Source organism: Lycorma delicatula, chromosome 1, assembly GCF_047948215.1.
Source record: "Lycorma delicatula isolate Av1 chromosome 1, ASM4794821v1, whole genome shotgun sequence".
NCBI classification, from domain to species: Eukaryota; Metazoa; Arthropoda; class Insecta; order Hemiptera; family Fulgoridae; genus Lycorma; species Lycorma delicatula.
In genome coordinates, this window is record NC_134455.1 from 379,360,340 (window position 1) to 379,375,128 (window position 14,789).

The 14,789-nt window shown below is 30.8% G+C and overlaps 1 protein-coding gene across 2 annotated transcripts in view; it reads right to left on the bottom strand.

Moving 5' to 3' along the window:
• The window catches only part of LOC142317305 (uncharacterized), a 33,573-nt gene extending 21,941 nt beyond the window's left edge, over window positions 1-11,632 (bottom strand). For both annotated transcript variants that reach the window (XM_075353741.1, XM_075353742.1), the window contains exons 1-2: window positions 11,531-11,632; window positions 3,209-3,358 (exon numbers count right to left, since the gene is read on the bottom strand). In XM_075353741.1, coding sequence (XP_075209856.1) covers window positions 3,209-3,355 — 147 coding nt within the window. In that variant the 5' untranslated portion in view covers window positions 3,356-3,358; window positions 11,531-11,632. The remainder of the gene's footprint in view (window positions 1-3,208; window positions 3,359-11,530) is intronic.
• Window positions 11,633-14,789: the final 3,157 nt, after the last annotated feature.

Below are 14,789 nucleotides of genomic sequence, written 5' to 3' on the forward strand. Positions count from 1 at the left end.
CAGTATAATAAAATCTATAGTATTTATAAACAATGGCCACATCATTTTTTCCATACACTCAAATTCTATAATTTCCAGTACCATTGTCACAGGAATCGGTGCTACCCATACTTTTAGTATATTCAGCTATCATTACTAGTTGAGCAATCACGGTGTCTTTTCTTTCTTTTCGGCTGTATCTTTTCATATTTGCTAATGAATGTGTACTATTGTGGTTACTAACAACTGTTATCACTGTATTCCACCAACCAACTGCGAAATTTGCTTTTTCAATGGTAATTAGGAAGACTAATTTCTCTGATACTCCCATCACAAAACAACCTTTTTTTGTTCAATAAATTAAACAGATCAGATGTAGAAAAAAATTGTCAAAAAAATTTTATGCTCATTAGGATTGCCACAACATTTAACAAATCTAGTTCTATTTGTGTCCAAAGACCATTTTCAGATTTTTCTTTGTTTGCACTTCCATATGGAATAATGGTACAAATACCCATCTGAACTACACAAACACCAAAGCTTAAATCCAAATCTAATGGGTTTTCCCTTGATAAAACATTTTAGCTGAATGCCTATCAAAATATGGCACCATTTCTTCATCAATAGGTAGATTATGAGAAAAAAAAACACCAAATTGTAAGTAAAAATTTGCAATGTAAGAATAACATATTGCACGCCTAGCATGTGATTCATCACTCCATAAGTCAAAGGTACGTAATCGCACCATTATTTTTAACAACCAGTATTCATTATCAGATTTCAAAATAAATAATTTTCATGAAACGATGAATAAAATCAACCCTTAAATAAGCAAATAAAATAGAAATATTATTTTTAACAAGCATATTGCAATCATTATATACCTTACATGGAAGGGATTACACGATCTCATAAAATACAGTAAATTGATATATAAATAAACTCGCTAATCAAAAACCATATAATTTTTTTTTGTAATTGCAACACCTAAATAAAGAAAGGAAAATTGTACAATTGAAAACTTAAAAAAATTTTTTTTTTTAATTCCAATAAATCCTTTACATATACAACACGCTGCATCATTTATTTTATGAATACTGTGAATTTCTGTTACAATAACTTTGTCAGAAATTCCCTCATCATTTTGTTGTAAATTATTTTCTACATGATAATTTAGGCTATAAATTGATAATAGCCTAAAAAAATAAAAGTCTGCCTTTTATTTTTCATGTTATAATATCATGTTAAACCACTTTTGGAACACTCCCAATTCTAATTACTAGCTTCTGTGATAGTTTGCTCATTTCTGTTCAACTGTTTCCAGTAAAATCTTAACAGTTATTTAATACTTTTAGGGATAACAGTTGTCCTTGGTGACCAAGTAAAAAATCACAAAACATCCTTTTTTTGTTCAGTAAATTAAACGGATCATATATAGAAAAAAATTGATTTCAGTATTGAAATTGATCACATTAATTTTCACAAACTATATGAAAATCACTTAGTAATTCTGGAAGAAATAAACATTATTATTTTTTCTTATTTAATTAGTAAGAATGCATTTAAGTAATACAATTTTAGAAATAAAATTTGAGAGAATCAGCTAAGAAAGTTTTTAAGTGTATTAGTTCTTATATGTAGGTGTAGAAATCAGTCGCGTAAAAAAACCAAATGATGCAACGTGCAAATGATGTAGGTTCAGTAATTCCAGTATCAGTCAATTAAAAAATTGACTGATTTTTGTGATTTTAAAAGTGATTTAGTATTGTGCTAGTTAACTTATTCATGAAATATATTTACAACAGTGCAGTGAACAAGCAATACTTGTAATAATGTAAGAATTGTACATTTTTATTTTCATAGATACATAAATTTAATGTTTTATAAGTAAATCACAAGTTTTATATTGCAATTAAGTCCTTATAACAGAGTTCATAAAAAACAAAACACACACTCTTTCTCTGTCTTTCAGACATAGCTTTGTAGTGTATAAATTTAGAAGCCTACTACCCTTCTTCTTTCTTTTCCTGTTTAGCCTCCGGTAACTACCGTTTAGATAATACTTCAGAGGATGAATGAGGATGATATAAACCCTAACCAATTTAAACAGTTAGCCCATTCCTCCCAACTTAGAAATCGAGCCCAGCAACTTTGTCATCATCTGTAATGACAGATCAGTCAGATTACTCAGTTGTGTTCAGTCACATGTACAACAAATGCAAACTGGATCAACCATTATTTGCATTTGTTGAAGTAGATATCTGCAGTCTTCCATGTCTGGTAGAAGCAGCTGTGAATTTATGTAACATCAGAATATTTATTGCTTGTTTATGTTTCATATTTGGGAAGAACAGCTTAATAGAGGCGCTATTTAGAATAGCTCTCCTTTGCCAATGAAGTCTACTGGTGTCTGCTCTCCAGCTTAGATAATATTATACAACTGGAATTTTTTTGCTCTTTAATTCTTTTCTGAAGTATGTTAACTACGTTTCACGTACAAAAATTTAATTTTTAATTTTCTCAATAAATGAATTTAGTTCAACTATTTCTACAAAAAGTCAATTGTAATTTTATTGTTTGTAGATAATTTAATTTTCTTTTTATCAATATCAAGTTTATTCTTACTCTTATACTTTTTATAGTTTCACAAATAACAAATTAATCTACCATTTTTTTTTTTTTTACAGAACTTTCATTACAATCGGTAAGCAGTTTTTTAATTGACTGATACCGGAATTACTGAACCTATCTCATCTGCACTTTTGCTACTTGTGTTTTTCCATTTAACTTTTACAAATATTATATACAAAATTCCTGTATTTTAATGATTTTCTCTCTCTCTCTCTCTCTCTCTCTCTCTGCAAGGGCAACATTGCTGCTACTGATGCCTATTATTAACTCTGTATGTTATGTGGACGCAGCACCATTACCAAATATGAAAAGACAACTTGTAAAGCCTTTTTAACAGCTTTGTATCTTTATCTCCTTTACCTGGACAAGTGCTATTTAATCCAGCCATTAACTTAATAATGGTTCAAATACAACTCCATATAACTGGACATGTATTGCAGGCAAATGTACAGCTTTAGTTAAAAAATTATGATATTAAATAAAGTTTATTAGATTATAGTCTTTGATCACTCACAGACAAAAATACACCTAAAAAGGTCATGTTATCAAGAAATGTAGCTCAACGAAAATTATGAACTAAAAAATTAAAAGTACTTACATTAACACCTGTCAAACAATCTTCTGCCTGGTTAATGGGTAAAAACAAACATTCTATTTCCTTGATTTCTTCCTGTTTGATTTCTACTTTTACATCAGCACGCAACAGATCTTCATTTACACCAGAGCAATGAATAGCTGTATCCATTATCTAATAAAAAGCAAAATATAGCACTAGATTAACAAATGTCAATAATCACATAAAAATAATTAATTTCTTTACACATTTAAAACATCTATACTTTTCTTTAAAATAAATAAATCTTTATAAATAAATTGGGATATTACATTTTAATTCAACAAAGTTACAAAAATTTTATTGCATCACTATTTTTTGGATTTTTATGATATTTGGTATATAACTACCCACCTTGTAGTGTCCATATTTTTATATTTTCAAAAAAAGTTTTTCTTGAGTAATAGACCATTTTCTAATTTTCCAAGAGGTAAAAACAGCAATTTTCATCACTTTTTCCATGAACTGACGCATTCTTATTTTACAAAATACAGAGGTCAAAAAGTGCTTTTGGAATGAGTAAAGATGTAAGTTTATTTTAGTGTACTCAAAATTCATTTTGTTACATAACCAAATCTTGTAATGTTTACTGAAGTTATGTTTACAAATTGTTGTTTTCAAATATCGGGCCCAAAATAAATAATGAAGGGCTGAAAGTAACAGGCCTGTTTTTTACCATTTAACTCTTGTAGTACTTATAAAAAAAAATGGCTGCCAAATTGTAAGATTTTAAAAATATCTCATTTTTGGGGCCCAAAAACCACATGTGGGGCAGGCACAAAAAATCTGAAATGTTTACACCAGTTAGTACCTTTTATGTATTTTAAAACCAAATAAAATTTATTTTGTTACTCAAAGGGGTTGACGAATAATGAAGCCAACAAAACTGCTAAAAACACCGTTCCTTCTAACCATAAACAATGTATACAAAAATTCCGATTATAAAAAATTACAACTAAACTCTTTGGAATGAATAAATTGATAATTAATAAATAGTCGATTACAAAATGATAAACAATTCAAATTCATTAACAAGTTGTTCAATTCACTGTTACCATATTTTACTCCTGTTAATGGAAGTTATGAATAAATCGTACACTTTTTGATTACAAACTTAACTAGCATAACTTAGTGCTCCTGCCATTCTTTTATTGAGTAGAACTTTTAAGTCTTCATTCATTTTTGGTGTAATGTTGTGTCCTCTTCCAGCAGTTGATAGAAAAAGCGTGAGAATCTTTAAAATATTTTCCAGTTGAACCCGTGTTTGATCATCCCTCAATGAATTCTTAAATAAAGTACCAGGACTCTGCAGTTGGAAAAAGTGTATTCGATATTCCTCTTCATTTTCATGTAGTTTGACTTCAATGACTTTGCCTAACCACCACCTGCCATCGTATACGCAGGAGAAGACATAATTTTTACATTTTGGCTTTGGTAAACTTAAAAAGCAATCAGAAACATTGATGTCCTTGTGTACTGATACTAATGTAAATATTTCTGATTCAGAGGTTTCCCGGACTTTCATAACACCTTTCTTTTCTTTCTTTTTCCTATTTAGCCTCCTGTAACTACCGTTTAGATAATTCTTCAGAGGATGATATGTATGAGTGTAGATGAAGTGTATGTAGTCTTGTACATTCTCAGTTCGACCATTCCTAAGATGTGTGGTTAATTGAAACCCAACCACCAAAGAATACCGGTATCCACGATCTAGAATTCAAATCCATGTAAAAATAACTGGCTTTACTAGGACTTGAATGCTGTAACTCTCGACTTCCAAATCAGCTGATTTGGGAAGACGCGTTAAACCACTAGACCAACCCGGTGGGTTTCATAACACATTTCTGACTTGTTAGAACTGTGAAAGGTTCTTGTTTCTGGTACTGTTCTGATTACCTGACAACGAGAACTGAGGTATTCTTCAGTCTCTTGAACATTTTTATTAGAGCAAAAAATAAATGTTATATTTTTAATATTGTCTATGCAATAATTGTACATTTCAGAAGGTGTAACAATTTGATTGTTGACTGTCCTTTGAAGGCTTGCTTTAGTCATTTATTTTTTAAATTCCACCAATACCATCACATGGTCCTTTTCCATGGTATGAGGCAAAAAAAAAGCCATCCAGCTGTGATTTCAAAATCTTCTGGATGGTAGCACAAATTTATGAATTTTTTTTTATATTGGGCTGAGGAGCCATCAGAAAAACAAAAAAATTGTTTAACTTGTAGCAACAGTGTTTTTACTTTATTTATGACTTGCTTTTGGAAGAAGAAGAACAATGTAATATCATGCTTCAAGTACTCACTAATCACATAGTCGCTTTGGCTTTGTAATTTTCCTTCTTTTTTAAAATATGAAAAATGGATGTACTGCGGCATACATTTTTGACCAGTGATATGACTGGACTTCATCCTGTATCACAAAAGGAAAATTTTGAGAGAAGTCTTCCATGACAATATATTCACCCTCTTTTTCCCTTTTAATGTTGAGGAAATTAGCTTGTTTCTTTGCAACAAAATGATGCCTTTTTAGATTATTTAAATTTTCAGTAAATTTATATAAGTGCTCTTGAAATGAAGAATTTGAGTAGTTAGTTAACAACGGTCAACAGAAATCCACTGTTTGAAGATAATTTCAGAATCAAAATCATCCCAGCTCTCTTGCAGTAATCTGACCACTTCGTTAGTGCCTGGACATTTCTCACAACGTGACAGCATGCATGTTTCATTTTCTATATTATGGTTGAAAGGAGAATTTTATAATCAAATTTTATTTTTAGAGCAGGTAAAATGAGTTTTACATTTTGGAGTTATTTTTGTAACTTTATTTTTTTAAATTTGTTCCTTTGCACTGCTCTATAATTTTTGAATCTTAACGAGGGAAAATGTCAAGTGCTGAACAAGCTTAATTCACTAACTCAACTATAACACATTGAGGTATATCTTGGCATTCGATTCGCTTTCTGTACCATCTTGTGGTTTTTGTATTTTATTAAGCATTTAAGCATTTTGTACAGTACTCTGCCTGGAATTAATTTTAAATTTGGACTGCTTGTTGAAAGTGTCAAAGATAATTTTTTAAGAGATTTCATAACTGGTTTAGTATGACAGCTAAATGAGTCAGAGTAACTTTTCCCATTAATATGAAAATATTTATCTAAATATTCAGTTTTAGGAAAAGTAAAAATATTTTTTTGTTTCAATACATCCACTTCTTAAAAATATCAATGTTATTTGCTGTTCAGACGAACTCTAAAATATCAAGCATTACTGAAGAGCTATTGTAACTCAATTTGTAACATACTGTTTCAGTATGAATATCAATTGAACACTTCATAATTCGTTTTTAGAAAATGCAAGGGTTCTTACAATAACAATACAGTTAGTATAAATTATAAAACTACCAACTGTACCTTACTTTGTCTTACCCCAGTTTTTCTACAGCTAAAATAAAAATTGTTCTAACAAATTTAAAAATAAAGATATCACAATAGAAATTTGCAGCTAATAAAATTACTTTATAAACAAGTTACATTACCTAACCGCAGTATTAACACTAGCAACAATACAACATATCACATTGAAATCAAAACAGTAACTGAGCCTTCTACAATGTTTACATTCAGGATTACACAACATTTATTCCAAGCATGTCTATTCATTTCCATGATTAAACATGAGTTTGTGTCAATGAGTCATACTTTAAGTAATAAATATCTAGAATATAAGCTATCTGATTATAGACATATCAAAATATTTTATATAGTAGGCCTACATTATCATCTGAAAAAATATATGTTGTGAATTTCTTGAACACATTGTACACGGTTATAAGGAACACTTTTTAACAGTTTTGATGACTTCATTATTCATCAATTCCTTTGAGTAACAAAATAAATTTTATATGGTTTTAAATTACATAAAAATTAGTTTCTGCTGTAAACATTTAAGATTTTTCTACCTGTCCCACATGTGGTTTTTGGGTCCCAAAAATGAGACATTTTCAAAATCTTATGATTTGGCAGCCATTTTTTTTAATAAAGGACACTCGGTAACAGTGCAATTTTTTTTATAAGTACTAATAGTATCTAAGAGTTAAAAGGTAAAAACAGGCCTATTACCCGCAGCTCTTCATTATTTATTTTGAGCCCAAAATTAAAAAAAAAAAAATTGTAAATGTAACTTCAGTAAACATTACAAGATTTGGTTAAGTAATAAAATGAATTCTGAGTACACTAAGATGAAGTTCCACCTTTACTCTTTCCAAAAAGCTCTTTTTGACCCCTTGTATGTTATAAAATAAGAATGGGAAAAGTGATGAAGGCTCTTTTTACCCATTGGTAAATTAGAAAATGATGTATTACTCGAGAAATTTTTTTTTTCGAAAATATAAAAAAATATTTTTTGGCTACTACAAGGGGGGGGTTCAAATATCAAAAATAATGTTGAATAAAATTTTTTTGAAAATTTATTGAATTAAAATGGAATATCCCTATTTCATTGAAGAATAATTAAAATTTTACTAAAATTTTTTTTTTATTCGATAGTGTTTACAAAAATAAACCAATATAAGAATAAAAATGAATTTCTGAAAAAAGATGTAAACTACTCATAGAAATTTCTGTTTGGGTAAGTTTTACAAGAATTTTTGAATCAAAATTGTATTATGTTACTGGTATTGGTTAAGTTTTCATTAAATTACGACCCATCATTAATAATTTAAGAAAACTATTTTAAAAATACTGAAAACGTCAACTTCAACAACATACAGGCTAAATATAAAAAATGTAAGGTGCAAAGAACAAAAGAAACCTCCTTGGAGCACTTATTTAGCGAGTCAAAATGGTATAACTTTTAACAAGTTTTTAATGATTTTTGAGAGGTTATAACTTTTTTTATTAGTACAACACACAAGAAACTGTTTTACTTGCCATAAATATCTATAAAAGCATTGGAAGTTGTCCAGATTTAGAGGTTTTTATCAGTAGCCCCATCAGAGTTATTTGAAGCCAAAATTTTGATTTTTTTTTTTTTAATTTTTCAAAAATTCATAAAAATGTAGAGGTAAGTACAACACCATTAAAATTATTTATGGTAAAACTACTAACATGTACCTAAATATAAAAAAATAATTTAAACTGTGTATGCCTTCCCTGCTTCTTGAAAAAATTTTACCAAAAGTGAAATTTCACAGTTTTTCATGTTCAACTTTATTGATAATTTTCTCACAGAAAGAAGAGAGAAACGTAAATAAACCACTGCTCCAGTCTTTTACCTTGAGAAAATATGATTAAATTGCTTTTTGTTTCATCCTTCCAGGACCAACAGTTTTTTAGTTATGATTTTTTCCGCAAAACCTTATAATCACAAAAATAGGTGTGTGCACCGTAACAAAAATGGCTGCAACAGGTAAACTACTTAAATAAAAAATTTACAAAAAATATTTAATGTCATGAGACGTGTAGGAAACAAGTGAATAAGTTTCAATTTTATTTGAATTGGTCAAGCAACCAGCTTATGTTTTTTTGAGACACTTCAAATGGATTGACCCAATAATAAAGTGCATATAAGGAATTTTTTGAGTTGTTTTCACCTAGTCATTTATCTGGGGGCCAGCATTATATTATTTATATTCAGAGATTAAATGTCACTCATTCTTGCAGACTATGAGAGGTAAACTGGACTTCTTTTCTGCCTCTGGATGCTAAAATGGCTTGGATACTTTTTTCAGTTTTTTACTTCCTTGTACAAAGTAAAGAAAGTATTATGATGGTAAAAAATTTTGGTTTTCAGATTTCAACAGAAATAACCATTTTGACCATCCTGGAATCCATTTTTACTAGTTTCAGCGTGACATCTGTATGTACATATGTATCTCACATAACTCAAAAACGATTAGCAGGAGAATGTTGAAATTTTGGATTTAGGACTGTTGACATCTAGTTAGTAAAAATGTAGACGTAAGTACATCACCATTAATATTATTTACGGTAAAACTACTAACATTTAACTACATACAAAAAAAATTCAAGCTGTGTATACCTCTTCTTGCTTCTTGAAAAAAATTTACCAAAAGTGGAATTTCACGTTCTTCTTTTTCATCTTTATTGGTAATTTTCTCATAGAAAGAAGAGAAATCGGTACATAAACCACTGCACCAATCTTTTACCTTGAGAAAATATGATTAAATTGCTTTTTGTATCATCCTTCCAGGTTTTTAGTTTAGTTTTAGTATTTTCCCTTCCCTTACAATCATAAAAATAGGTGTGCACACCTAAACAAAAATGGCCACCACAAGTAAACTGCTTAAATTAAAAACTAAAAAAATAGTTTTAAGGTCCTGAAACATGTAGGAAACAAGCGGGTAAGTTCAATTTTTTTTTTAATTGGTCAAGCAACCAGCTTGTTTTTTTGGGACACTTCAAATGAAATGACCCTTAACTACAATTGCCACAACTCAAACCAAATCTAGAATAAACACTAACTTTGTTTTAAACCATAAATTATAATCTTATATGAATTAAAATCCTCAGACAAAATAAAAGTTTGAGAGTAGACAATCAAGTAAAAGTTTTGTTTTCCTAAATAATAATTTCTGCCTTCAATAAAAAGATATTATTTTTTATTTGATTTTTAACAAACATTTGCTCACTCGTTTCATACATGGAACAAATGTCAACAATAATAAAACTTGATAAGAGTAAAAAATTCACTGAAAAAAGTTATTAATTAAATAAGAAAATGCTTACATTTTTGAAGAAGCTTCAGTCTATATGATTTTAGTATACTTTAGAAGTTTGTTAAAAACTACAAACAGTAGTAAGTAGATTATAATATTTGTACAGAATTTAATTATATAACTTCTTTTTAATTTTATAAAATATACAGAAATACTTTGGTATACTGTGTAGAAATAATCTTCTTCACTGAAGAATTGTCTAGATCTTCACCATTTCATTAATGTGATACTTTATTAAATATATTTTATGTATTGATCAAAATAAAATATTTATTCCCTGTTATCTAAGTATATTTGGATACTTAATCACTCTATTCTAAATACAATGCATTCAAAACTGTATCACAAGTAGCTTTTTACCAAACACTCAACATAAACAATAAAATGCATCAGCTGTTGAATAAGATTCTTCTTTTCATTGAGTTGTGAAACTGATTTTATCTAAAAACATTTACAAATACTACAACTAATAGAAAATGATATCTAAAAACTTTTAGAGATGTAATATTACGATAGAATCCATTACAAGTCATAGAAAATAGCAGCATTTCTTCACATCCTTTGTGTAAAGATTACTGAATTGGAGGTTGGATACTGAATCCAGTTTCATAGTCAAACTATGACCTTTACAGCAGTCAAAAAAAAACAAAGTCACTGATGTGGTTCACTGAAACCTTTGCTACTTCAATATAATCTCATAACTACACCTACCATGATTACTTAAACAATAACATATTGACAAACTAAAGGTTTTTCTAGGGTTATCTTGCGATTGTGAATTAAAAGAATAAATTTCTTTTCATTGAACATGACTGCATTTTGTTAACATTTATACAATTATTGTACTGTTATGTAACGTTCGTCAATTACTAATGACTACAAATGGAATAAGATATCACAAGCGGCCTCTGACAAATGCAATGAATTAACATTACACTGACCAGACCAATTTTAATCGCTTAACGTACAAGATACACAATGAAAGGGATATCAGAGAGGGCTCCTTGGCCGAGTTTTTCCTTAATAACTTCCCCATCAAAATGTACACAACCCACTACGGATATCTATGATACGGAATGTCAACAAAAACTGCAGAATTAATATATCATTAATGTTGTAACAAGTAAGTTCACCGGGGAGAAACTATAGAAAAATTATGACTTAAGATTCAATATCTTTCTTTCTTTCTTTTTCCTGTTTAGCCTCCGGTAACTACCGTTTAGATAATACTTCAGAGGATGAATGAGGATGATATGTATGAGTGTGAATGAAATGTAGTCTTGTACATTCTCAGTTTGGCCATACCTGAGATGTGTGGTTAATTGAACCCAATCACCAAAGAACACCGGTATCCACGATCTAGTATTCAAGTCCGTGTAAAAACAGCTGGCTTTACCTGGACTTGAACGCTGGAACTCTCGACTTCCAAATCAGCTGATTTGGGAAGTCGCGTTCACCACTAGACCAACCCGGTGGGTCAAGATTCAATATCTAAAACAGATTATTTTATAATTTAATATTACAGATTCGATATCTACGTATCTAAAAACAGAAAAAATTACTCACAATAAAATGTAATAAATATTCTATTGAAACTTAGTTTCACAAATTTGCTGTTAATTTTTAAACACTACTAAACATAACCTACTAAACATAACTTGAAATGTAAATACACAACTTCTAATTCCGATCAGTCATGCCAACACTCAATTTCAACATATTTATCTTGTAGGATCCAAATTGAAAAAAAAACTTTTCTAGTAAATATTTAACTGTATTCCATTTAACTTGTTCAACCTCCCTTTCAGTTTTATTCACAAAATATTTAAATTACTGTTTTTAAATAAATGATTTTCTTGTCCGAAAAAATCTCAAACCGCGCTGTAGTTAAATCAAAACCCACTCCGTCTTAGTATTTTTCATGATTTAGTTAATATTTATATTTAACACTGTTCACGCATACAACACGCTGTTTGAAAACAGAAATCTGTCTCAAAATTTATTTTCAAAATTGGTTATCATTCTTTTCTTAGACAAAATATTATTTAGGAGAATAGAACACATACCGCATGTGTTCGGGATGAACTAGATGTTTTGCATGTCCACGATGACCCGGGAAAAATCGATTCAACCACACCGATATGGATATATCTACATCCAATGATAAACTGTGAAAAAAATTAAACATTAGGTGTCTTTTAAATTTGATTGGTTACGTATCCACACCACCCACGTGGTGGTGGATGCGTAATTACAACCACGGCGCGTTGAATTTTTTTTTTATTAACGAGTGAAATCTTTCCCCAGAAGGCCTACTATAAAATACTCGTAATATTATTTTTTATTGATTTATTTATTTTTTATGTAATATCTACAACAGAAAGTTCTTTAATTATAAACTCATCACAGTTGCCAAGGAAGTCGGGATACTTAATAAGTCCTTTCATGCCGAATGTGGTCTGATTAACGTTCTTCTAATTCGTCATAATTACATTTCATCATACGCATTTAAAGTTTTGTTGTGATCGTTTATCAGTTATTTCCCACATTACATAACCGTTTCCCCTATTCTCATAAACGGTGTGTACATGACGATCGTATCATGAAAGATGAGACAGTAAGCAGACGTGTTGGTATATTGTTTTTTGTTTCAAAATCGATACGTAAGTCTATGGTTTCCGTTTTAAACGATTCTATCTGCTTGGAACAGTCGATCATGATTAACAGAACATTAGTTTTGAATTCCGTTAAACTGTATGCGGGACACTCATCTTCTGACTTGTAATAACAGGACCGAAAGCTGGCAAACATTTCATACATCATATTCCCAAACCTTGTAAGTTGTCGTACAGATAGTATTATGAATTAAAATACAGGCGTACGTTTACCAACTTGCACATACCGAAATAAGTTATAGTCTTTGTGGCTTTGTCTTTTCTATCCGCCTGTTATCTGAATATCACTTATCTTGGTTTATCCGTATGCGAACATGTTTTTACCGTCCAAGGATGTGCATTTGTTTGCAGTAAAGTCGGATACTCGTGGATCTGCCACGTTCGAAAAGCGATTGCCAACGGTCTATTTCGTTCTACTACTTTTAGCATCGGTGACGTGAGCATATGGAATTTTCCATGCCACCTTTGTAATCTTCAACTTTGAATCGAGTCCATCTTTCGTGAAAGATCTAAGTAAAACAATCCTTGTTTCACATTCAATACTACGTGCTTATAATCATCGGTGAATACCATCAGCATACGAAGTGGCACATAAAAACAAAATCTTCCCGTTGTTTCATATAAAGTAAACTTATCTGACACGTTAAACTTCTATTTCCCCAAACAGAAACGGAACCGCGTTGTTCGTCAATATTGATTCCACCGCATTTTTATCGCCAGCCTTAGTAGTCAATGTCCGTTCGACCATCAAAAAACTTTTATTTGATAACGTGTAGACATCCTGTTGGTGAATCGGTATTCTGATTTAATCGTTGATGTTATAAGTCGTTGAACGTACGATAGATAGATGGGTATGATATTCAAACTGAGTGATTGTGTTATCACAGGAAACACTTTCACCAACCTCCAACATATCCACCGCTGCTGCCATTACTATTCAATATAAATCCAAGTTTGCGAAGGAAAAAAACGTTCTGCGATGTTGACGCTCTGGTGTTTAAAAATCGACTGATCGGTTTGCGTACCGCACTACTACTGTTATTGCATATTAACCTCATCTTCCAGCTTATGTCTTAAATGTAACCTGACTGTTATGGTCTCTCCACGAAAATTGATAAATTTTCCGTTGTGATCGGTAAACCTTAGTGATTTTGTTTATACTCTTTGTATTAACCAATAAGTACGGTGTTCACGTTGTTAATGACAACCGGTTTCGATGATGTGTGCGATATATTTGGTGCTAGACACATCTTTTCAAAACCTAACAGCGATGTCAAGCGATCTTCCGACATTAGGTTAATCATGGCGGTACATTCAACTTCACATTTTAGTTGTTATTCAGACACATAAACAAGATTATTCCGTGTTTTTCTTTTAATTCATCACTTACATTTTTGCAATATCGTCCAATCCGATCGGTAGTCTTATTCTTTTAAATTGGCAAAACGGTTGTTGATCCCCTCTTTGACAATCGGAATCGAGTTGTATGTAGTTAGGTTTATCAATGGTAATTCCCACTAACCATTGGTTAGATCTAAAGCTGGAATGTAGTGTGTAATAATGAAGTATCTCCACTTATGCAGAAAATGATTATGTTTACAGTATGCATATGAACCACGACTGAGGAATTGAAGAAACAAATGTTCACAAATAACCGTGTTTGTACGCTGTCTGGATTAATAATTGTAATTTATAATCCTGCCGGATACAAATAACGCATCATCAATTCGTTTAGTGGACGCAAATTACCGAAACTGTCAAAGCAGTCAACTAACTGGCCTCGTTTTCGAAAACATACCCAATGTGTACCTGACCATTGCTACGATCTAGATTCACTATCGCGGGCTCGTTAGTTTTCTGTTTCATTTTGATTTGCATGGAATTTCTCCCGTCACCACCCCATTCGGTCGCCCTAAAGCATAAGAACAAATGTCTGTGCTACAAACGGCTTCTGAGCCTCGAATCAGTTTAGCAACCAGTGTCCTAACTAGCTCCTACAGCTAATTTAATTGCCTGAGCGAACTAAGCATGGTGCCACACACCACTTGCTTCGTGTCCCACCGCTCACTTGTCATATATTCTAAAATGGTTAGGCGCACCCCGTCAACTACTAAAATATTTATGACATTCAATAAATTAAATTTATCTCG